Source organism: Momordica charantia (genome assembly GCF_013281855.1).
Source record: "Momordica charantia cultivar OHB3-1 chromosome 1 unlocalized genomic scaffold, Mcharantia_2.0 BLBB01000001.1, whole genome shotgun sequence".
Taxonomy (NCBI): domain Eukaryota; kingdom Viridiplantae; phylum Streptophyta; class Magnoliopsida; order Cucurbitales; family Cucurbitaceae; genus Momordica; species Momordica charantia.
Window position 1 is genome coordinate 7,937,520 of NW_028275157.1, and position 26,331 is coordinate 7,963,850.

Consider the following 26,331-nt stretch of genomic DNA (forward strand, 5'->3'; position numbering starts at 1 on the left):
ACTCAGGATTGAGAATGAGTTGCCTGGTCAAACTATGAAATAGAAATTTGTTAGTCAATAACGTTACATCTAAAGATTGACTATGTCGTTGTCCGGTCTTATACAAACTCATTGTATAGTGTTGTCATCCGATGAAATAGCAATCTGGTCATAACTCACTCGCATGTCTCCACACGAACGACTTGGATCGGGTCATCTGTAACATTTACAAAGTGGGTCATATCCATAATGTTGTCAAGATAAGGTATCCAACCTTATCCATATATTATAGATCCCTTAGGTTATTCCTAGTACATTATCCACTTGTATATCGAGGGTATATCAAATATAAACCCAGTATATATATTGTCCCGGTTACATGATAATAACCTTGGATGTTTAGTTTATTGGATTTGAAAAATGTTCTGCTATGAAATCAACAACAAATTGATTGAATATAACTTTATTGAATATAAATTTGTTTTTACATAAATACAAACTACAAGTTTAGGGCAATACATCCAAACTTTGATCCCCTGGGAGAGTGCGTAGAGGGCTACACTCTCGTTACAGTTGGACACTCGCAGCCATTCGTTGGTAAAACGAGCCACGTATGCCTTTAGGTCTTCGCTAGGCTTCTGTTTAACGATCGAGAGGTGGGCTTCCGTCCGCTGGTTGATGCCAAAGTAGTGAAATCGATCAACGAATTTCTGGGTCAAGTCTTGATAGCTCCTGACCAAGTACTAGGAGAGGTTTTGGAACCATTGTCAAACAGGAACTATGAGAGTTTCAAAGAAGCCTCGACACTGCTCGGCGTCACTGTACCCAACCTATCGCATGGCATCGTGGTACGACGTGGCATGGTCCATGGGATTAGCCGACCAGTCATATTTGTCGATGGGAGGACCCTTGAACCCCTTTGGTAGCTTCACAACTAAGATGTCAGCCATGAATAGCTCTTGAGCGATCTTTGAAGGTTCATACTAGGAAGTGGGTCTTCTGTCCCTCGCCCCGAGCTCAATTCTTACTCGGTTAAAAATCTCCTCCTTCACCTATTCCGGTTCATCTTGGCGGATCCCGACTTGGGATCCATTTGGCTGACTAGACGTCTCGGTGCTAGTTGGAGGATCCACGTTGGAACTGATCACAGCTCGCTTTGGGCGATTCTTGTTAAGTTTGTCCCATAGGTCCTTTTACCTTTCGGAGAGCCCTAGCGCCACCAGGGGGTCCTCATCGATGAGCCCCCCTTTTGGTGGGACCAGGAACTCTCTTTCGACCACCTCCCCCTCGATCGCGCTTCCATTGGGAGAGGGAAGGGTCCCTCGAGTTCGATCGTCCAAGATGACTTCGATTAATTTCCCCATCTGGAAGGTCATGCGGGCATTTGTAGCCCGCATCTCGCTGCAGAATCCTAAGCTCTTGCGATAGGGATGTTTCGCCTTTCGCTTGTCGAGGTGGTCGATCAGGCGAAGTGAGTTGACAGCTCCCCTTGCTCCCCTATCCTTTCGCAGCGTCGGGGGAGTCGCGACGGACTTGTCGACTGGTTTGTCCTGTCGACGCTCCTCGTCGACGGTATTCTCATAGGATGACTTCTTATCGGAAGTCATTTCAGTGATGTCTTAGTGCGGAGAACTAGTTTTCGTTCTAGCTTGAAAACGTCGTCCCCACAGACGGTGCCAACTGTTGACGATGAATTCCAGATGAGGCCACGTGTCTCTCAGACGAATAGCTCTGCCGGAGAATAGAGAGACTTGCAACTAAAGAACTACATGCAGGTGCGGTGTCTCGCCTAAAACACTCCGACAGTCAAGTCAGTAATCGAAGTAAGGAATAGGAAAAAGACACCTTAATGTGAGTGATAGGTTTTTCACTTACTTGATGAAGGTGAGGAATCCTTTTATAGGCTCGGGTGGCGACTAGGTAGGACGATCGTTGAAGGTGGTAGGGGAGTGTCGCACGATACAAGGTCTGCCTTGGCTGTACGCTCCTGATAATTGGCAGGTGGCGCCACCGTCTGTGGCTGTGAGGCTTGTCGCCTGCCACCAGAAAGCGTGCCTCCGTACCGACACCGCACGTCTCCTGCTACCACTACTACAGTATGTAACCGAATGTGGTCCAGTACTCTTTCCTGAGCGGATATATGTCCTGCTCGGCAATACCACATGTGGTGCATAATCGTGTGTGGTCTCGCATCCCTTGAAGATGCACATGCGTCCTGCTCGTTTTTTTCCTTAATAAAAGCTATTTTTTTTCTTAAATAAAAAAATTTCTATTTTTCAAATTAAAAATATTGAATCCAAATACTAGTTCTCTGTCTTTTATTTTATATATTATATTTCTTTAAATTAAAATACTTTAAAATTTTATTCTAAAGCTTTTTTTTTCTTAAATAAAAGTTTTCTATTTTTCAAATTAAAAATATTTTGAAATTTTATTCTTTATTTAAACTAATAATTTAAACTTTTATTTCAAAGAAATTTATATTGTAAATTATATTTTATTTAATCAATCATAAATTTTATTTTTATTTTTTAATATTTTATAATTTTTATTTAAAACATTTTGAAAATTTATTCTTTATTTAAAACCATTATATTTTCTTAAAACGAAAAATTCATATTTTTCACCGTGATATCATATTGTATCTTCTAGCTTAAAAAACACGTTCCTTAGTTCATGTGTACTTTTTTCTCTCTCCATGGATCTCATCAATGCTATGATACTCAACACAACAATTTAAACTCCGTCAAACTAAATTCCTTTAGTCCAAGTCTTACAAACTTCAAGTATTGTTGAACTCTAGCACCAAAATATCACATTTCATGATCCTGTTAAAGTAAAATATAATATTTTAGAACATAATAGGTATATCAATAATAGGTCTTTATCTCATTTTACTAAAAAAGAAATAAAAAGTACATCAAAGGTAAATTAGTCTCAAAATAAGATAATCATATCACATGTATACCAGAGATACATAGTGCAGCTATATCAAAAACTCATACTAGTAGTATATCAAACATACATGTTGTAAGTATATTAGATACTTATATCAGTAGTATATCAGATGTATTTCAGACATACCTATTTCAAGTACATCAAGCACTTATATCAGTAGTATATTTGTAAATCAAACACTCATATTTGATGTATATCAGACATACATACTACATGTATATCAGATACTCATATCAATAGTATATTAGATGTATATCACATACATATTGCAAGTATATTAGACACTCATATTAGTTGTATATCACATACTTCACTGCACTTTTAGTCATTGTTCGAGATTTTTTTTATGTTTCTTTTTTTTCGAGGTTTTGCCCATTATCATTTTCCGTTCTCTTTTTTTTTTTTTTCTTTGTTCGTCTTGATTTATTTCCTTTCTATCCCTGTTTATCTTATGTTAAAACACACATAGGAATGAAAAATTATAACCAAACTAAAAGAAAACAATACATAGTTTAAAGTTAATGGATTGCAATAATTTAAACTAAAAGAGTATAAAGTTTGATAAAATAACCAAATATAAAGTTTAAATAATAATAGTACCACTCTATTCAATGTTTAAAATGGGAAATACCTTTTTATTAGATTCTTTTATATCTAAAAGAAAACTAGGTATTTACACCATAACAAAATCAAGAAAAATCTCTCAATTAGAAATTATTTTTCTCTTCATTGAGCGGTAAATAATACATGCACACCTTCCATTATTCACGATGATCCATATAAATAGAAATTTACAAACAGTAGCCATACTAACAGTACTATCAACCTATTTAACAAACTAACAAAAATTACTGTAATAGATCTATAACTGACTATTGCAAGCAATGCTTAATAATACTCAGTTTATCTTATTAATCATATTACAAAGTACAGTATATATAGGAAGAATTAATGCTTAACTTACAAACTAACTATTACAACTGAATACATCAACAGACTAACTACACATAACTTATATAACATCCAATAACTATTATTCTACAAGTGCTCCTATATTCAAAGCATTCAAAATCATAAGCAAAGCATTCAAAAGCAAAAGCAAAAGCAAAGAGTAAAGAAATCATAAAATGATACCTACAAGTGAAGCTGAACAAATGCCCAAAGAAATCTGAGAGATGAAACTCGAAGGGATATAATGTTCCAATATAGTAATCAAAAACTGAAAACCATATTAAAGGGCTAGAAATCAAAAGAAATAGGAAAGAAATGAAAATGAAATTTTGTTTTTGACGAAAATAAAGAACCACCAAGCTGGTTACAAAGGTTTGAAAATCGTTGAGGTAAATCGAAAAAATGAAAGACAGTTACAAGGCTGGAAATCGAAGGATGAAGGGGTGAAAATCAATGGATGAAGGCTGGACATTGAAAGGGAAATTGAACGTAATCAAAGGTGGCAGAAATCAAATGGATATCGAAATTAAGGGTTTTCATATATGGCCTCCATGTTTTAGTCTTGTAGTGTGAAGGGATAAGTAAACTACTAAGCTATTAGGAAATTTGACTAATTTGCCCTCTTAAATATTATAAATAATAAAAACAAAAACCAAAAATAAAAATTGACCAACAAAATCGTTGGTGGTTTAAATGAAATATCCCTAAATAAAAGGGATTTTAACATTCCCATTCGACTTCCGACGTTTTCTCAACAACCAGTACAGGTGGTTGTTTCCGTCGCTGTCTCGCGGTAAGTTTCTTAGTCAATGGGAGAAGAAGATTCTATATTTTTCTTCGATTTTGCTGAGTGAATTTTAATTGTTTTTCCTTATTTTTGTTCGCACTTTATATTCGGTTTTAGCTGCCTACTTTTTCACAAATTTCTAGTAGACTATTGGAGTTTCTAGTACAAACAGGTAACATTGTTATATGCTTTGAAGTTTTATTTCAGAGTTTAACATACTAATATACCGATTATTAAATACTTTTAAGTTTGATTATGAAGTTTTATTTTGGGGCACTTTGAATTATTTGGTTTTGTTTTTTCGGTTTATGATTCGGAGCCTATCTTTGAAAGACTATACTATTATTACTCAATCTAGCAATCAGCATGTTTTTGTTGCAAGAAAACAAAACAAACAATCAACATGTTTTCTAAACTATACTTGTTACATGTACCAATTTTAGATTATGTGTGAAGTATTTTCTGGTGATACAATTATACCAATCTAAATACTTAATTGAGATAGTCGGCCTATCTATTACATCACCAGAAACACATCGATCATGACATTGACACCATATTATTATATATGCTTCATGATGGTGTCGTCAATCATGATCACGTTTTCCTCTTAAGTCCAAGATATTGTATCTGACCTATCTTAGCCAAAGCTAAGACCCGATTTGGTTGTTGCCACTCAATTATATGAAAACATATAAGGGATGTTTGGGGAAGAAATACACTTTAGCCACGAGGAGGACGAGGATTCGCTATTAAAAGAAGAATTAGAGGAATGAACTTATGGAGCTCCATCTCGGAAGGATATTCACCACCTCCTATTAAGGAAGTCACTCGACATTTCCAAGAATGTGTCCGAGGTCGACCTCATCGAACCCGACACATCCGACCTCAAATCCGACCGAGGTAACCACCTGTTGTAACCCCCTGTCGGAACCTAAACCTATAAATAGAGGGCCTCATTTCACCATCAGGTATCGAATTTCTCCTCGAACTTAATATTGAGTCCGAGCTGTTTACTGACTTGAGCGTCGGAGATTTTGCCTTTTTGTGCAGGTCTTCCTTTCACGTTTTGGGTTGGAGCAAGGACCGGGTTCGAGCTAGATCAACGTTGTGCAAATGCTTGCATAAACATTTGGCGCCGTCTATTGGAGCAACATTGCAAGTCATCCCGGCGATTAAAGTAATCTGATCCGAGATGGTTCAGCCAACATAATATTCAAACACAATAGAAGGAAGAGCCTTGAATGGGAACAACGGCGCGCAGCACGAGCTGGACGCCAAAGCCACCGAAGATCAGACCAGAGCTGGGCAAGATGTGGAGCCACCTCGGAGGTCCACCCGGCAATGCAAATGTCGTCCTGCCTTCGGCACATCCGAGGCCCAGCAAGACCAACCGAGGTCGAGGTGGGACCTAAAGAAAGACCTCTCGAAGGGCCACGCCAGCCGCGAACCCTGAAGTTCTTGTAACCTTCTAGCGGGAATTAGATGACATGTGCAGTCCAGTGTGCACCATGGAGGAGATGTATAATGAGATGACGCGGGCGAATCGAACTGGATCCCACTCAAAGGCTCCAGGCGGAGATTCGTTTTTAAAATAAAGTCTGATGTAAAAAATGCTGTTAAAAGCTATTTTGTTCTTTGTCATCAATATTTTGAAGTTGTTGAGTCGAACACCAAAACTTGGGCGGTTAAATGCAAAAGATACGACAATGGTTGCATGTAACAGCTACGTGTGAGCTACCTGAAAAAGCATAGGAGGTTTCAAATCACGCAATATATTACCCCACACACTTGTGTCGATGCAAGATTGCGTCAAGATCATAAACAGTTGGACTCTAATCTTTATTGCAACAAAGGTCCATAGCATTGTGAAATCTAACTCATCCATCAAGGTTGCAACAATGCAAGAAATATTAAAGAAAAAATATGACTATTCTATAGGGTATTCAAGAGTATGGGAAGTCATTGTAAATGTATTTGGTGATTGGGAAGAACAGTACCAGATGTTACCTGAGTGGATGAATGTATTACAGATAACTAATTATGGTACTGTAGTTGACTGGTTGTTGATGGGAGCGTAAGGCATTGGTGAAGATGTATTTCAACGCGTTTTCTGAGCATTTGGACCTGTCATTGCAAACCCTTGCTTCAAATCGATGGAACACATTTATATGGAAAGTATAAGAGGAAATTGTTAATAGCAATATCCGTTGATGTTAATAGTCACATTTACCCTGTTGCATAAGCCATTGTACCTAAAGAAAGTGTTGATACATGGGGATGATTTCTTATAACTTAAGGCATAAAGTGGTAGAGAATAGGAATGACATATGCTTGATTTCTGATAGACACAAGGACATTATATCTGCCATAAGGAATCCTGCAAATGGATGGACAGATGCACATCACAGGTTTTGTTAGCGACATCTTGCAAGTAATTTTAATGAGCGATATAAAGATAACACATTGAAAAGTTTGGTATATCGTGCGGGATCGTAGTTTCAACTTCCAAAGTTCGAAGAATGTATGGATCAACTTGAAATAGCAAATGAAGAATGCATGAGATTCTTCAATTCATTAGATCCAAAACAATGGACGCGGGCATGTGATTCGGGCATCGATATGAGTGGTGTACCACAAATATTACTAAACGTATTAATGGTGTACTAAAAAATGCTCGAAAGTTACCTATAACTGCATTGGTCCGGGTAACATTCTATCGAACCGTATATTATTTTGATAAGCAAAGAGTTGAGATACAAGCTACCATTGCAAATGAGAAATGCTTCACAACGTAAATTTTTATTAATACATTTCCTGTGAATGAAAATGATAGGATCATTTAATAAATTTGAATATAATTGTTAGGTATGCCATTGAAATATTTACTCCTTGGGAAGCACGTGTCATTGCACACAGTGTGCATAAGTTTGATATGAATAGTGGAACATTTGATGTTACCACTATAATTAATCCACGGACGATCATGCCAATGTAATAAGCGGCAATGCTATGGGATTCCTTATTCCCATGTCATTGTAGCTTGTGCAAGTGTCGGCACAGATTATTTGTTGTACATAGACAAGCATTATAATCTGGAGACCTATATGTCTTGTTATTCACCTATTTGAACCTATCTCACATAAAAGAAGCTGGCCCGCCTCTAACTTCATCAAAATTCATCCTGATAAAAATTTAGTGAGAGGTGTCAGCAGACCATCTACATCTCGCAAGCATAATGAGATGGATTGGACAGAGTCAACAATAAAAATACATTGTGGAATTTGTAGGTAAGAAGGGCATAATCGACGAAATTGCCCTAGTCGAGGTCATAATCCCACCTCCTGATATAACATTTTCTGTGTAATTTTTATTGCCCTATCATTTTCCATTGTGGCATTTTTCATGTAATCGTACGAGAATTATCGATGAATGTAATGTTTTACTTTATTTCTTAACTTAATTCACAGTGTAAACAAACAAATATTGTATTAAACTAATGAATATATGATTTATATTGTATTAAACTAATGAGTATATGATTTATTAATCTACTAGACTATCAGAATATGGAGAATAATAATAGCACAGAACCGTATGATTCATCTGTTTTACATCTTCAAGCTAGCCATCGATCTGAGTTGGTCTGGCAAATTGGATACACCGACCCCTTACATTGTAGACGTTGAGAGGTTGCTATTAGTAGGGTGACATGTCCAGATATTCGTATAGATCCATATCTACGACAAGTAGGATTTTATGGTGTGTCATGTTTGAATTTATAGAGTTAGACTGACATTTGATCACAGCTTTGGTGGAGCACTGGCGACAAGAGACGCACACATTTCACTTGCTGCATGGAGAGTGTACTATCACATTACAGGATGTCGCCATCCAATTTGGACTACATATAGACGAGAAAGCTCTTGTTGAGAGTGATTGGCCTCCTCGAGTCGCATTGGCCCTTGATATTTATCCCCAAGACCTCAATACTCCTCTACAGAAGCTTGACGTTCGGCCTTGCCATTTATTCCCAAGGCCAGAACTGTGCACCGGTCCTTGCCGTTTATCCCCAAGGTACCGATGACTTCCCAGCGTATTGGTCCTTGACATTTATCCCCAAGACCTCAATACTCGTTTACAGAAGTTTGACGTTCGGCCTTGACATTTATTCCCAAGGCCACTACTCTAGGCTTTGAACCTCCAAGCGATTTATATGCATTTTCAGGTCAGAACCCATAGTTAACGGACTATCAACCCGTCCCTTTACCCTTCACCCTTCATCACTTCACTATCCCTCCTATGACCACCTACAGGTAAGTTTCCCACTTTCTAAATCACTGCACCGTTCACAAGCATGCTTTCCCTCGTAATGAACAAAATACATCCACAACTCGCAATCCGAACAATATAAACTAAATTATCAGTTTAACAACGTGAGCATTTCATTTACATCACATTTGCAAAACGTCATGAGCCAGTTACTTCTAACTACAACCATTCAGAACCTACTAGTCACCTACAACAAATAAAAAAAACAGGAAACATGTTTTCTCAGAAGTGTTCGATAATAGAAAGACGGCAACAATCAAAACTAACAATCCCTACGTGCTCATCTAAATTATTTTTTAACAAGAAAAACAGCATCAAAACCATTCCGTTAACGCTAATTAACGCACGCACTCGCCCCCTGGTGCTACTTACACAACCACGTCTTTAAGTTTGCGTCGATCTCACACCTAAACACCAAAAACAGAAAAATACAGCAATTTAAATGTACTGTTCAGCCTTCGAAAAACGACTCTACGACGGTTCAAAGGGCTCATTACCGCAAAACGACTTCGTGTAGGTGTGGGTAAATTAGATCTAGCTTGCAAAGGTGTGGGTAGCATAAATCGGGCTTCGAACGGATGAAGATAATCGCCGAACACCACCAAAACACTGTTGTCCACGTTTTTGCAGCAGCGAAAAGTGCCCAAAACGACCTCCAACGACTTTGTTTTGATGTCCGTTACTACAAAACAACTTCGCTTAGGTGTGGGTATTCCAAATCGGTTTCGTTTGGATGTGGGTAATCCAAATCTAACTTCGAATAAATGTGGGTCAAAGAAAAGTTACCGGGTTTCATGGATCTAAGCTATTCGAGGTTTTAGGCTCGTTGGATCGGAGAAGGGACGCCGCAAAAATAGCCTCACGTGTATCGATGCCGCCTGCAACAGCCCAAACGTCATGCACCGCCGCTGCCCGTCGCACGCCGCTGCTGCCCGTCGCGCGCTGCAGCCGTCTGCCGCTGCCCAACGCCGCGTTGCTGCTGCCCGACGCCGCACCTGCTGCTGCCGACGCCCGTGCCTGCTGCTGTCCCGTCGTCGGTACTGCTTCGTCGGAGAAAGAAATCCGGATGGGGGGGGGGCTGGCGGCTGCAAACGAAAAGGGGAGGGTGGAAGAAGATGAGGAAGGAGAACAAGATGGGCTACGGTTGTTTTGTTTTAAATTCCCCTTTTCCTTTTGTTTTGCAACATAAACCCACTTGGGCTAATTTCTTTTGTTTAAGGCCCATTTACCCAATAACACCTTATGAACAAAACCAATAATATAATTTCGTAGTTGATCCAATGTCCCAGAGCAAGTGTCACATAGCGGAATCAGTAATAAACATAACTTAATAAATACTACACGCTACTAACTCACCACTAAATCTGTAACAATACACACTAGCCGAGATGCCACACTAAAATTAAATAAAGATCACTGATGAATCAAATAAAATAAAATAAAATGAAATAAATAAATAAATCGACAAATAAAATCCATTTTGTTATAAAATTTCCCGGAACTCGGGGCAAGCTGACCTGAGTAACGCGGGGCGTTACACCTTCTTTGAGCTTAGCTGGAGAAATTTGATGAAATCATCTTTCTAACCACATGTTATTCTTCACGGAAATGTTGTTGTGGTCCATTTTGAAGGTAATGATCTTTTTAGTCTTAGCTCTGCGAAGTGTCATTCTTCACAGGAATATTGTTGCAGTCCGCTTATTGAATGTAAATGACCTCTCCTTTCAATCTTCAATTTCAAAGTAAGTTCTTTATGGAATGTGGTTCCAAATTATTTCTTTGCCGATGCTGCTTCAGTATCATGATGAAACTAATTTTAAGCAAAACTCATCAAAGAAGACTGATATCTTGAGACTATTTGTCAAGTCGCTAACTTTCCAATTCTCAAAACTACTATCCTCAATCTTGAAATCACTTTTTACTCAAAAGAATAGAAGAGACAAATGATTGAGATAGGAGAACCACAGAAAGTGAAAGAAGGAAGTCAGAGTAGGGAAATTTTTAGCAACTACAAGTAGAGAATTCATGAAGCAGTCAATCATAAAAGTCCAATGTTATTTTATTACCTTCAAAGTTCTCAAGACAATACTGGGTGGATAATTTTGGATATTTACCACGTAATTAGATGTGGCAGACTTGGTAAATGGCTTTTATGGTAAGTAGGCAAATATGAATATTCATCACAAAAATTGTATGTGACGGACTGAGCAAAGAATTTTTTTTCTGTAGTAAATGGTTAATTCTCAATGTTGACCATATTTACCACATATCGGTAGGTTAGACCCAAAGTAGATTAGTCTCAAAGCGGACTAGACTCAAGATTTCATAGGGGGTGAGTAATTTTGGACTCTCACCTCAAAAAGACATTTTTGCCCCAGCATGGATATTTAGTGGTTTACTAGTTTGTACATGGGAAGAAATAGGGAGGCCAACATAAGGCTGCTTTGAGTTAAGGTTTAGCCTGAGAACAAAGGTTCGTAAAATGGTTGAGTTTTGAAAGAGATTATATCTCATTAAGAACCTTGAAGGCATTCATAATTTTTTTTATTTTTCATTTCTTTTTCACAATTTTTTATATTTTTTTCACTTCTTTTTTCGTTTCCTCCAAGTGACTTACAATGATTGGTTTATGATTCTTGCTAAGGTCTCCACTAACAAGAAAAGAGTAGATATATGACTTAGATTTTTTTTCTTAAGAAAAATAGCTCAATTTTCATACACCACATTTTTTTTTTACAAGTACTTAGCTAAATCATGGGTGACTAAAGCTTCATTGCCGTTTTAACATTAGCAAGCTATGAGTCGTTTGCTATCTTTAAAACTTAGCTATCTCAAGGATCAAAGTAGAAATAAGCTTTATTGATAATGCAAACAATAGGTCAACATATTGATTTTCATAATCTTGTACACTCATGATTCTAGTGCTTCATGTGAGGGTCATCCTCCTTTGAAAATTTAAGTCACCTTGCTTTCATTAGAACTTGCACTTTATGCTTCAATGAAGTATAGTTCTCAGTTGAATGACCTACAGCTCCTGCATGGTAACCACAACGGACTTTCGGGTCGTACCACTTTAGATAAGGTGGCTGCAATGGTTCTACAGGTACCAGAGCTAGTAGATGACTTTGAAATAATTGTGATAACAGCTCGGTATAGGATATTTGGATTGGATGAAAACTCTCTTGCTTTAGTTGCCGCCGACTATTATGATTGTCAGGTAATACTAACAATCTTATACGTGGGTCATTCTGCAGAGCCGATGAGTTTATGAGTATTGTAGGATTGTATACCGCAGATCCTTGTTGGTACCTCCACTTGCGCTTCGAGATTACTGTCTGGACTTCATTTTTCTTTTTAATAGAGCTTTTATTTTGTGGCTCTTTATCAATTAAAGGAACTGGCAGTTGTTCGTTTACCTCTCTCCATCTTCGTGCACTTTCTTTTCCTGCAGTTTCTTTTTCTATTCCTTGCTCAGCATGAGTCATACCTATGTCATACTTGTGTTGGTTTAGAAAGGAAATTTCCCCAACTTCTTCAGCATTTCCATTGGTATATTTTCTTTTTCTTTACTTTTTAAATTATCTGAGTAATTGGCCTTTGATGTTTGTCCATCATGGCATGTGAATTCAACCTGACAGATTGTAGGAGCTCGTTGGCATTTCTTGGAAAGCTGAGCTTCATGTGATGAATTATGCTGGGGGAAGTCATCTGTTGATTGACAAAGAGGTGGGTCCATCTTAAGTGATGAACTATTATGAGGTTCAACTAAATTGTTAGGCTAAGAAATGTCCCCTACTGTAACAATACTCTTTAAGACATTAAAAATTTTTGTGACTTGTCCCTGAATCTTGTCGATGTCTCGTCTCATCTTCCTTAGCTCTACATTATGCACTTCCATGACCTGTTCCTGAATCTCGTCTCTTATTTTCTTTAGTTTAGCATTCAATTCTTCCATGACCCGTTCGTGGATTTCATCTCTAATTTTCTTTAGCTCAGCATTAAGTTCTCCCATGTTATGCTGCTTTATGTACCTTGTATATAAAGAATAGTAAATATGTGGTTGTTGAGCTATTTTTCTAAGAGTTCGTGTTAATTATGATGTAATGGAGAATGCACAGATTTTTATTCTTTTAAGATAGAAATGATATGCATAAAACGATGTGATGCAACTGTTAGATCAGAAATTAGGGGAAATTTTAAATGATTATGAACAGTGTAATGATGTATGCGAAATATAGACCTTTATATATATATATATATAGACTTATGAAATGATGCATGGGGATGATAGATGTTTTTTTTATTTTATGATATGGACATGTAAAATGATGCACGCAAAATAGATACATTCTTTTATTTTATGATAGAGTTTTTTTCCTTTTAATTTATACTATGGACATGTAAAATGATGCACGCAAGATAATTTTTCTTTAATTTATGACATGAAAATGATGCATGGGAAAGATGTAACAAATATGCTACAAATTGCCCCAAGTGATATACACTTGATACAATCATGAATACACTCCAAGTGCATGTAAATGAAATGTTAGACTATAAATCATCTCAGGAGAGAGAGACGTGAATATTTAATTCTAAGGTTAAGGTTTAACTCCTAAGTTTTGGATCGAAAAAAATAATGAATTTGGAAGTCCTTGGCGTGCCTACATAGAAACATTTACAATCCCTTTGAAAGACAACACTTCTAAATTCACTTAGAAGTAGACTAAATATGTGACTCAAAAAAAGTAAAAGAAATGTGATGTATATTAATAGTTTAATTTGTAATTTTATTAATGAAATCAAAATAGTTAAAACAAAATCTATTTTATTTTTAATTTAATTTAAACTTAAGCTTATAACCAATAATAAAGTAATATTATAGTTTTTAAAACCAAAATAATCAAAATTAAAATTAATAAAATTAAAATTAAAATGAAGCCGAACCAAATACAGTGTTTACAATTAGAATTAGAATTAGACGGACAATAATCAAATGGATTTTTATGAGCTACGGGAAAGTTACTTCTCATTGCTTTGTTGTGCTCCATTTCAAATATAATGTCGATGAAACTGGAGCATTCCAAGCTGAAAAGGCATCCATCTCAATCATTTTTGCTGGTTGTATGCATAAAATTATCTTCTTCTACTTTTTGTTTCTCTTTTTCGATGTTTTAGTTTCTAAGTCTATGCTCCTTAACCTTCAAAAGATTTCCTTTTGCTTTAACTCCTATGCTCATACACTCCAAAATAGCCGTTCAAGATTAGATAAACATAAATAATCTCTAGAATAGAAACACTGTGACAATTACACCAAATAACAAATCACAAAAAAGAAATTAAAGAAATAAAAATATAGTCTTTGGCAGTGAGGCCAAAAACTTATTTGGTGGTAAATCGGTTCTTCTTGATAGCAAAAAAAATTATCGAGTGCATGCGCACACCTGTTACAAGTAGTAATTAGGAAATACTTCCAAGTTCGTCTTCACATAGACTAAGTATTTTTCTTTAAAAAAGTAAAGTGTTGGTGAACAGTTGGTTGAACAATTGAGTTGATGGATAAAGATATGGAGAATAATGTGGGTTTGGTTTTGGTTTACTAAAATAATAAGCTCATACAGTTTACTTCGAATTAACTAAAAATACAATGGGGAACAACATCTAGGCGCAAGACGCCCCTAATTATGCAATGCACAATTCTACTTCTTAACCTACTTATGTCTAAGTGATCTCGAAGTATTAAGTCCCAAACTATTATGTCTATTATAGGAGAGGCCTTAGTTCTTCAAAATCAATTGCAACCCACGATCAAGGTCTTATGTCTAGGCTACTTGAATGGAATCTTTATGTCTAAAGTTTTTCTCTCCTCGATTAAATAAACTAAGTTGTAAGAAAATGTTCAACCTTTTCAATATTGAATATACTAACTCATTAATTGGCCAAATTAAATCATTAGCTTTTGAAAACAACTTAATTAATAAAGAAGTTATGGAAAACCTTTTGGCCTTATTGTCCCATTTCAAAAGGTTAACTAATTATCCATAATCAGGCTAAGAAAATTGAATTTAGCTCATATTTATAATGTAAAAACACAATTCAATAAAGTTGTAAATAGAAGACATATTTAAAGAAGAATAAAATGAGAAACAAGCTGTCAAATTAAAAAAAGTTGTAATCCGAATGAATTTTTCCTGTCTCTTTCGAGTTCAGGGGAGTGAAAACTAAACGAGATGAAGAGAGAGAACAATGTTGGAATTTTATAAATAAAGTTTCAGTTTACAAGTAAATAAATGTAAGGCTGGAAATTGAATGAAAAACTAAACAAAACCTAAAGGAACTAATTTCTAAAGGAAGAACAAGTTTAAAACTAAATGTAGAACTAAACAAGCTTCAAATTGTGATGATGAAAAGAGTGGAGAGGGTGCAAGAATTTATAGGCCTTGAGAAGATTGTTGAGCATTTGAGAAGAGTAAAGCCAACCAATGCTTTGTAACACCTTTGACTTATTTTTTTTGGCTAATAAACCACCCTTCCTTGCATGTATGACATGTGCGGTTCATGATAATGCGTCAAAATGGGCTAAAACGTGCATTTCATTTTTGGACATTAAGGGAGGCACCTGACGACTAGCATAACTTTTCTGTACAAAAACGTAAATTTTGTTATATTTTCAACTTCAATTGCTACCAAAAGCTTATATTTACATGTTTAAACCATGATGAAACAGTTATGCATGAATTAGATAAGAACTAGGCTTTTGAACACTATTTCTAAGTAAAGCATACCTGAATAGATACATATTAGAACCTAATTTTACCCTTCAGTCCTCCAACGGTCAAGTTAGTGAACCTAATTTTACGCTGCTCACCCTATTAGCTAGCCGGCGGCAACCGTGGAAATTTTGCGAGCTGTTCCAACCATGGCTGGATGTGATTCCAAGAGCCTAACGAGAATGAATACCACACAAAAGAGTCAAGACCAGGCTCCCTCCCCTTCATATCTATTGATCGCTATCCATTTTTCTTGCATCCATCCCGGGAGCGGAGCTATATTGAAAAAGATTTCAAATTGATATCAGTCTTCTATGTTCTCACCCTCGCTGTTCCCCAGCAACTTCAAGGTGTGGTTGACCCCATCTGCGTATGGGCTCTAACGGGTCGTTAAGGACATTCTTGGCACATGGTATCGTCACTGTCGCTTGCCACCCTGACCCTGTTATGCAGGGCACATTGTGAGGCTACCTTGCCAGTTTTAGCGTTGCTCCCCCCTGACCATGTTCTAATTGCAGAGCTTTTAGCGATTCAGGAATGTCTTCGGCTGGCGCAGCAGTTGAATCTTCGTTCGGTGTTGGTGGAATACGACTCTCGTCAAGCAATCGATCTGGTTCGAGGAGATCAAATTTCACTCCTTGTGGCTGGAACATGGGTGCGGGACATTCAAGAGCTTGCAAGAAATTTCACCCACATCGACTTTTTGCACAAATTGCCCACAAGCTTGCAACTGATGCTTGGAAGTCGAGGGAAGATATTCTTTGGCTTCATTCTTTTCCCATCTGGATTTTGAGAGCTATCACACAAGGGAGTCACGTGTATCTTGTAACCCTCGTGATTCTTTGTTTAATTAATGAAGTTTTATTTTCTCAAAAAAAAAATTAATAAATAAATCTATATTATTTAATTTAAATGAAAAATTAATTTTTTTAATTTTTTTCTTTTTTTTTTTTGGAAAAAGTGATTCGAGATTGTGATTTGTGGCTAGAAGGGCGGGTCACATCAAGCAAGGTGAAAACTAAGGACCCGTTTGGTAAAGTTCTCATTTCTTATTTTGTGTTTCTCGTTTTCCGTTTTCTATTTTCTATTTATTGTTTCTAAAATTTTTTTTAAGAACTAAAAACATGAATATGTTTGGTAACAATATAATATTTCTTGTTTCTTGAAAAAAAAAATAGAAACAAAAGTATGTTTGGTAACTATTTTTCATTTTTTGTTTCAATTTTTTTTAGTTCAACATGCGGAGGTTGGAATTTGAACCTACAATCTTTTGATCGAGAGTTTATTTATTTATTTTTCTGAAACACTTGACCCAGAATTTATACCTTTAACTTAGGTTAGTTTATTTTTATTTTTAAATAAATAAAATTTAATGAATAGAATATAAAAATATATAACATATACTCAAGAATATAATTTATTAAAGAAAATATAATTTAGAATATATAACTTTTTTATATATAAACATATAAATTATTAGCTTTAAATAAAGAATAAAATTTCAAAATATTTTTAATTTTAAAATTAGAAACTCATTTTGTTTAAGAAAATAAAATAGCTAATAAATAATAAATTAAAACTATATATATATAATATATAGAGAAGAAAAAAGATTAATCGAACTTACATAAAATAATTTAATTGTGTGATATATTGTATTATGTTATTAGTTAGTTATTATTTTGTTAAGTTGTAACCTTTTAGTCTACTGCTCATAAGCCTTGTATGTATTTTCATTATTGAGGATTAATGAAAGGTATAATTCTCCATTTTGAGAATTATCATATGGTATCAGAGCCCTAGCGTATGTAGCAGCATTACTTCACAAGAAGTCTGGAATGTTATGGAAAAACACTATTCTTCAAGCGGTCGAACGAATGTGGTAAATCTGAAGACTGATTTGCAATCTATTTCGAAGAAATCAAGTGAATCCATCAGTGATTATATTATACGCAGCAAGGAGATCAAGGATAAACTGGCGAACGTTTCCATTACAATCAATGAAGAAGATCTGTTAATATATGCCCTAAATGGCCTTCCAATTGAGTACAACACTTTCCGGACTTCAATGCGCACTCGTTCGCAACCAGTTACTTTTGAAGAACTCTACGTTCTGTTGATTTCTGAGGAGTCTGCTATCGAGAAACAAGGGAAACGTGATGAATCGTCTCCCTCTCCTACTGCTATGATTGCAACTTCTCAAGCACATCATATGCAACGCAATTTTTCTCCTCAATTTTCTCGAGGAAAGTTTGGAGGCGGAACTGGTCGAGGACGCTCAAATCACGATCGCGGTCGTGTGTATTCTCCCACACAAAGTCGCGGATGTACCTCCAGCGGTCTTTTCTCCTCAAATACACCTTCTAATGGACGAATTCACTGTCAAATTTGTAATCGCCCTGGGCATACTGTGATAGATTGTTTTAATCGCATGAATTACAATTTCCAGGACCGTCATCTGCCTATGCAACTAGCTGTGATGGTTGCTGTTCAAAATCAGCAATTTCAGTCAAATTTCTCTTTGCCGTCTGCACCTGCACCATGGATTACTGATTCGGGTTGTAATGCTCACGTTACTTCAAACTTGAGCAACTTATCCATAGCATCAGAGTATAATGGTGATGACCAGGTTTCGGTAGGCAGCGGGCAATCCCTTCCAATATCACATTCAGGTTATGGAGTTCTTAAAACTTCTTCTACTTCTCTTCACTTGTCAAATCTTTTCTGTGTTCCTCATATAGCTGCTAACTTGTTATCAGTTCATCAACTTTGTGTCGATAACAATTGTCTGATTATATTTGATTCTACTCACTTCGTGATTCAGGACAAATCTTCGGGTCGAATCCTCTTCCAAGGACCTAGCGTCAGTGGTTTATATCCAATATCTCCTTTCGCTGATTCTTCTTCTTCTCATTCTGCTTCCTTGGCAACCCGAGGTTCCATTGCTCATGTCGGTACAAAATCCTCATCTTCCCTTTGGCATAATCGTTTAGGACACCTTAGTCTTGATGTTCTTAACTCTGTTCTTCGATTGTTACATTTACCTACTTCCAAATCCAATTCATGTTTGTGTGAACACTGTCTGTATGGTAAAATGAAAAAAGTACCATTTCCTCGTTCTGTTTCAATTTCTTTGTATCCACTTGAAATAATTCACTCTGATGTATGGGGACCCTCTCCTGAACCTTCTATCAATGGACACAAATATTATGTTTCTTTTATTGACGATATGTCTCGATATACTTGGTTTTTCCCCTCTCTCGTAAATCTGATGTTTTTTCTGCCTTTGTTAATTTTAAATTGTTAGTTGAGAATCTATTCTCTACCAAAATCAAGATTTTCCGTAGTGATGGTGGGGGAGAATTTGTAAACAAACAGTTTAGCTCTCTCTTTACCTCTCATGGCATCCTCCATCAAAAATCTTGTGCATATACTCCCGAGCAAAATGGCATAGCTGAATGTAAGCATCGTTCCATAATTGAAATTGCTTTAACCTTGATGTCTAAATCTTCTTTACCACTTCGATTCTAGCCTTATGCATTTTCCACAGCTGTTTTCCTCATAAATCGCCTTTCTTCCGTTGTTCTTGGTAATAAGTCTCCTTTTGAGTGCTTATTTCATCGTTTGCCTGATTATTCTCACATTAAGACTTTTGGTTGTGCCTGTTATCCTCTTCTTAAACCCTATAACTCTCACAAACTCCAATCTAAGACATCTAGGTGTGTGTTTCTCGATTATCCATTGGAATATAAAGGGTATTTGTGCTATGACATGAGCAATGGAAAAATTTATACATCCCCTCATGTTCTTTTTGATGAATCATCTTTTCCTTTTCCAAATTTTACTTCCTCTCCTTCTCTTTCTTCAGTGTCTTCTTCTTCTAATACTTCCACTTCTTCTTCTATTTCATCGTTACTACAACTTTTTTTGTCTTCTTTTCCCTCTACTTTGCCTGCTACTACTAATGCCTCAAGTCCTATTGTTTATGTTGCTTCTGAAAGTACTAATGATGTTGACATTACAATGGCCCCTGCTTGTACTACTGATGCACATACCAATGTGCCTGCTGAAATTGCTCCTTGTTATTCGCAATCTGCTGCTGCAAATAGTCTACCTATTGATATGGGTGCCGCTGTTGACAGTCACAATATTGCTATAAATGGCAATGCTACTATTGACTTGTCCCATGAGGCTACGGATAGTAGTGTTTTTTCAGCTACTCCAATTAATTCTCTGCACCCAACTTCTGTTCATAACACTTCTTTTGCTACAGAACACACCTCATTCGTTTCTATGCCTCCGCAACCATTGGTACAAAATAGTCACCCTATGCAAACAAGGGGTAAATCTGACATTGTCAAGAAGAGAGTTCTTTACTTCTACTCCTCTTTATAATGACTCTCTAGAGCCCTCCTCTTTCTCAAAGGCATCCACAAGTTCTGTTTGGCAACGTGCGATGCTTGATGAATATAGTGCTTTGATCAAACAGGGTACTTGGAAACTAACCCCTTTACCACTTGGTAAAAGTGCAATCGGTTGCAAATGGGTCTATCGGATAAACGTCATCCTGATGGTAGTATTGCTAGGCACAAAGCGTGACTTGTTGCAAAAGGGTATCATCAGGCAGAAGGTATTGATTATGATGAAACCTTCAGTCTTGTGGTAAAGAAGCCTACTGTCCGGGTTATATTTTCTCTTGCTGCTCAGTTTAACTGGTCTCTCCGACAACTTGATGTGAAGAACGCTTTTCTTCATGGTGAGCTTACTAAGGAGGTATATATGCAGCAACCACAAGGGTTCATTAATCCAAATCACCCTCATCATGTATGTAAACTTTTGAAGTCACTTTATGGACTTAAGCAAGCTCCTAGAGCATGGTTTGAGTGTTTCACTACTCATCTTTTGACTCTCGGATTTATTGCTTCTGCTGCTGATACTTCACTTTTTGTTCGGCGTACTAGTGATTCCATTACATATCTTCTATTATATGTTGATGATATTATTGTCACTGGGAGTTCTTTTTCATATATTGAGGCACTTATTCTTCAGCTGCGCTCTGTTTTTGACATGACTGATCTTGGAGCTTTGAAGTATTTTTGGGACTAGAAATAACTAGATCCTCTCATAGAATCACTATTAATCAGACTAAGTATGCAAGAGACCTTCTACATCGTTTTGGCATGTCTTCGGCCAAACCTTGTTCAACTCCCATTGTCTTGCGTATGTCTACTGATGATTCTGCTACTTGTTCATCTGAAGATGCATCTCACTATCAGTCTATCATAGGTGCTTTACACTATCTTACCTTTACTAGACCGGATATAGCCTTTTCTGTCAGCAAGCTGTCACAATTTATGCATTCTTCTACATATCTGCATTTGACTGCTGTCAAGCGTGTGCTTCGTTACATTAATGGTTCACTTTCCTCTGGTTTGTTTTTTAAAAGGTGTTCCTCTGATTTCTTGAGTCTTAATGCCTTTTCTGACTCTGATTGGACCAATGATCCTGGTGATCCTCGCTCTACTTCTGGATTTATCATTTTTCTTGGTCCAAATCCCATATCTTGGGGTACCAAGAAACAGTCCACAGTTTCACGGAGTTCAACTGAAGCTGAGTATCGCTCCTTAGCTATCACCGCTGCTGAACTATTTTGGTTAAGGCAATTACTTCGTGATCTTCATCTTTTCGGGTGGAAGCCTCCTATTCTATGGTGTGATAACTTGTCAGCTATCAATCTAGCTAAGAATCCAGTTTTTCATGGGCGAACGAAGCACATCGAGATTGATTTTCATTTTATATGTGAGCGTATTGTCCGGCGGGATATTTCTCTACAGTTTGTTCCTTCTGAGTCTCAGCTTTATGACCTTTTCACAAAACCCCTCACTTCTGACCGGTTAATGTTTCTTAAATCCAAACTCATGCCTCAATAGGCTTTCGTTTGAGGGGGAATGTGTGATATATTATGTATTCTGTTATTAGTTAGTTATTATTTTGTTAAGTTGTAACCTTTTAGTCTACTACTATAAGCCTTGTATGCACAGTTTCATTATTGAGGATTAATGAAAGATATAATTCTCCATTTTGAGAATTATCATAGTAATTTAGGTGCATGCATCCATCACAAGAGTTCAGTTCAATTTCACACAAAGAAGCACAAGGTATATTATTTAGCAGTGCCTAGACAAAAAATAAGAAACAAAAAGGGAAAAAACGAAACTACTTTTTATAGTATTTAAAATTTGATCCTTTTTTGAAACGTTTTTCTAAATTTAGAAATGAAAAACGGAATTAGTTACCAAATATGCCTCAGGAACAATAATCAGGGAACGTTAGAAAACGGACCTTATTGACCAAATATCATTTCTTGTTTTAAAGTAAATATAATATATGGTATTTATCCAAGGGCCGACGGACACTCTCCCACGATCACTAATATAAAATATAACTAAATTACATTATTATAATATTTAATAATAATGGTCCAAGCAATCACAACTCAACGATAATTGACATATATCTCCAACTAAGAGATCGTAGGTTCAATCCCCCACCCCACGTTTTGTACTAAAAATAATTAATAATAATATTTTTAACAATTTTAATGGTATTAATCAATAACAACAAATTAAAATTAAATAATTGATAAATTAAATAGAAAGTTGTATAATAAAATTACATTAAGTACGAAAAGTTGGTATAATTTTTTTTAATATAAGAAAAATTATTAGTAAGGTAAATAAATAAAGAAATTGTAAAATAATAAAATAATCTATATCTATATTTATATCTATATTCTATATCTATATTCATATTCATAATCATGTCATAATATATTAAAAAGTGAAAGAAACATTTTTTTTATTTTCCTTTATTTTTTTTCTTAATACTTACATGTCCTCCATTTATGCTTTAAGTTTTAAGTTTTTATTATACTTTTTCTTTTCCTTTTGAAATATATTCCATTTCCTCGGTTGTTTTGAATTTTTTTTTTTTGTCTTTTGAAATTCTTTTCCATGGTTGGTTATGCGTTGACTTTGATTTTTTTTTTTTTTTGCTTTTTAACATTCTATTTTAATTCCACTTATTTTTGCATAAGTGTTAAGAATGTAAAGAGTTTTTTCCATCATCAAATTGTAAAAGTTTTGTAACCTCTTTATGATTCTATATAAAAAGGCTCTCTTCACTCATTTCCAACAACTTTACGAGGCTTATTTTTTTTCTTCTTATTCTTCTTCTTTTTTCCCCATTTTTTCTCTCTCACAATATTGATTTTTTGACGTTTCTTTTTGAAGTAATACTAAACATGTTTATAACTTATCCGTAGTTTTGATTTGATTTTTTTATTATTTTTTGTTTTTTGTTTTTGTTTTTTTGCCTTTTTTTCTAACAGAAGGAGGCAAAAAGCCCAAGAAACTAAAAGAGGAACAAGGCGGGGCATAGAGAGCCCCATAACATCAACAATCAACAAGGGAGAGAGACCCGGTGGCGGCCGCTCACAAACATGACAACCCACAGTAGCCGAAGAAGCCTGACGGGCAAACCAGTCCGCGCGTGAATTGGCTTCACGATAGATGTGAAAAAAGTCGACAAACCAATCCCTCGACAAAAGATCGTTAATATTCAACACCAACGGATGAAGCAAAGGCGAGTAATGATATCCCTTAGACAGGATATTGCACACCATTTCAGAGTCCACCTAAACTAAGAGATTCCTACAACCAGCATTCTAGGCAATCTTCAAACCAGAAAAGACACCCCACAATTCGGCTGTAATCGATGTACCATGACCTAGATTATGCACAAAACCCACTATCCACTGTCCATTTAGATCTCGAATGAGGCCGTATGCACTAGCAGGGCCTGGATTCCCAAGAGCGGATCCATCAATATTAAGCTTCCAACCATTAGTCGGGGGGCCTCCCAGCTAATAACAGACCATCGACGAGAAGACTTCGAAAGAAAAGGGGTAGCACAGTTCCATGAATTCACAAAATTACTGGTAGTATCACGAATTATCAGAGCGGGCGTGGTCGGAAGGAGAAATCTGGATGAAAGATAAATTTATTGCGCCAATTCCAAAGCAACCAACACCTTGTTGCAAAAATAGACGACCAATGCAAATCCAAAGGAAACGACAAATTAAATTGAATCCACTGGACAATGTTACCAGCAAAGAAACAAGATGGGGGACCCGAGGGGATCAGGCATACCACAAATCACGAGCACGGGTGCAGTCATAGAGAATATGCAACGATGACTTCTATAAATTAGGGCAATGAGGGCAAACATCAGACTCGGATAGGTGACGATGGACCCTTTCCTCATTTGTGAGAAGATGATTGTGAGTTGCTAGCCAAAGAAAGAAACAGATTCTGCTAGGTCCCTCCCACTTCCAGATTCGATTCCAAACCAGCGGGGAATGGCTCGTTGCTCTGGTAGAAATGAGCTGGGAATAGGTCGAAGAAATCGAATAATCTTCATCCAAGGCCCCAAGCCAAACAAGAGAATCATTAGTTCTTGTAGAGGCAGAAGGAGGACAAATACTAGCTATGCGGTCAATAATCGGAGGGTCCAACAAATCTGAAAAGGAACCCCATATCCAATCTCCAGCGTTAGAAACATAATCACGAACCCTTGGTTATCTCCCCATTCCAAAGAATTTGCCTGGAGGCTGACGACACACAAGCCATAATGGTAGAGATTAACCGGTCGGGATATCTGCCAAAATGAGGGTCTCATTCAAGAAATCCCAAGAGAGCATATCATAAGCTTTTTCAAGATCAACTTTTAACCACCATAAATTTCTTAGCACGCTTCAAACGATCTAGGGTATGGATCAATTCCTGCGCAATCACAACGTTATCTTGGATACGACGACCGGGGACAAAGCTCGATTGGTACGGAGAGATTATGTCTGATAGAAAACCTCGAAGACAAGAAGCAATAATTTTGGTAATCAGCTTATATGAAACGTTGCATAAATTGATAGGTCTAAATTGTTTAATAGTCTCAGGCTGGTCCACCTTTGGAATAAGAACCAAGAGAGTGTTATTAACAGAAGCAATGGATCTAGGGCCTTCCAAAATATCTTTTGTAAAGGTGATAACCGACGAAGAGATGATAGACCAATTCTTCTGGTAAAAAATTGCCTGGAAACCATCGGGCCCAGGAGATTTGAAAACACCCATAGCGAAAATGGCCTTCCGGACTTCCCCACTCGACAAAACACGAGTTAAATCCCTTTCGACTGTTAATGGAAGAGGCAGGAAGGTAGATAAAGTGTTCAAACGCTCAATTGGTTCCACAATCCCATAAATCGACTGAAAATGGCTAAAAGTTATACCTTTCAACCGTATAACATCAGATATCCATTCATCATTTGGCCCCTTAAGAACGTCAATTCGAACACATTTTCCGCATGATAATAGCCCTCGTATGAAAGTAGGTAGTATTATGATCTCCAAAACGAACCCAATCACAAAGAGCACGCTGAATCCAAGATAGCTCTTCCTGATGGAGGATATTATCTAGATCCAAGGTCAGATCATTCTCAAGTCTCTGAAGAAAGGGGTTATTACAAAGCTGCAGAGTCCGTTAAATACCTACAAGCCGACGAAAGATGAGACTCTTACGCTTTCGAAGACTGCCAAAAACTTCCTTGTGCTAAACTAAAATTTTCTCTTTAAAGTCAGCAAGACATAAAGGGAGAGGGTCAAAAGGGCTCCAAGAATCCCGAAGAAACGAAATGAAGTTTTGATGCAAGTTCCAGGCCGCCAAGAAACAGAAAGGACGAGAAACCACTGAGGAGTCACAAGAAGGGGCAGAATTCAAAATAATAGGGTGGTGATCTGAGAGCACCCTCGGCAACACCGAACTGACGTATCAGGAAAGGCCAACTGCCAATGCGAATTAGCCAAAGCTTGGTCAAGTCGTTCGAAGACACGGTCAAACCCAGCAATCAAAGGACCCTTCCAAGTAAACTTAGGCCCAAACTACCCAAATCGATAAGTTAGCAATGATCAATAGCAGTTAAAAAAAGAGTAGCATCCACTGGATTGAAGGGAGCTCCACCAGCCTTTTCGTCAACGAAGCAATGGCATTAAAGTCTCCAATCAAAAGCCAAGGACTCTGATCGGTTGTTTTTGCCTTTTGAAATTCTATTTTAATATTGTAGGTTTTGTTTTGATTTTTTTTCCTTTTAAAATTCCACTTTATTTTACATAAGTGTTAAGAATGTAAAAAGTTTTTTTCATCATCATTTAATAGTGTTTAATTATATAATATTAAAAGGTGGTAAAATTTTAATAGTTTTGCAACCTGTTCCTTTTATCATTAGATAAAAAGACTTTCTTTACTCATTTTCAACATTGTGAGGTTTAGTTTCTTATTCTTCTTTTTTTCCCCTAATTTTTTTTCTCTCACAATATTTTGATTTTTAAGGTTAAACATAATGTTCATGTTTAGCATCCTTGAATATTGGTGAGAATATATATTATTGTTGGGTATTTTGTTCTAAAACTCGTAGTTTGTAAACAGTGAAGATTAATGTGAGGT

The 26,331-nt window shown here is 36.6% G+C and overlaps 1 protein-coding gene and 1 pseudogene across 1 annotated transcript; both read left to right on the forward strand.

Moving 5' to 3' along the window:
• The first annotated feature begins 6,949 nt into the window (after positions 1 to 6,949).
• LOC148213207 (uncharacterized) lies at positions 6,950 to 7,473 on the forward strand (annotated as a pseudogene).
• A 10,147-nt stretch (positions 7,474 to 17,620) lies between these two features.
• Positions 17,621 to 20,883, forward strand: LOC148213208 (uncharacterized). The gene is made up of 4 exons (XM_088123595.1): positions 17,621 to 18,861; positions 19,779 to 20,088; positions 20,204 to 20,267; positions 20,390 to 20,883. Exons 1-4 carry the CDS (start codon positions 17,621 to 17,623, stop codon positions 20,881 to 20,883), a joined length of 2,109 nt encoding a protein of 702 aa, XP_087979721.1.
• The last annotated feature ends 5,448 nt before the right edge of the window (positions 20,884 to 26,331 follow it).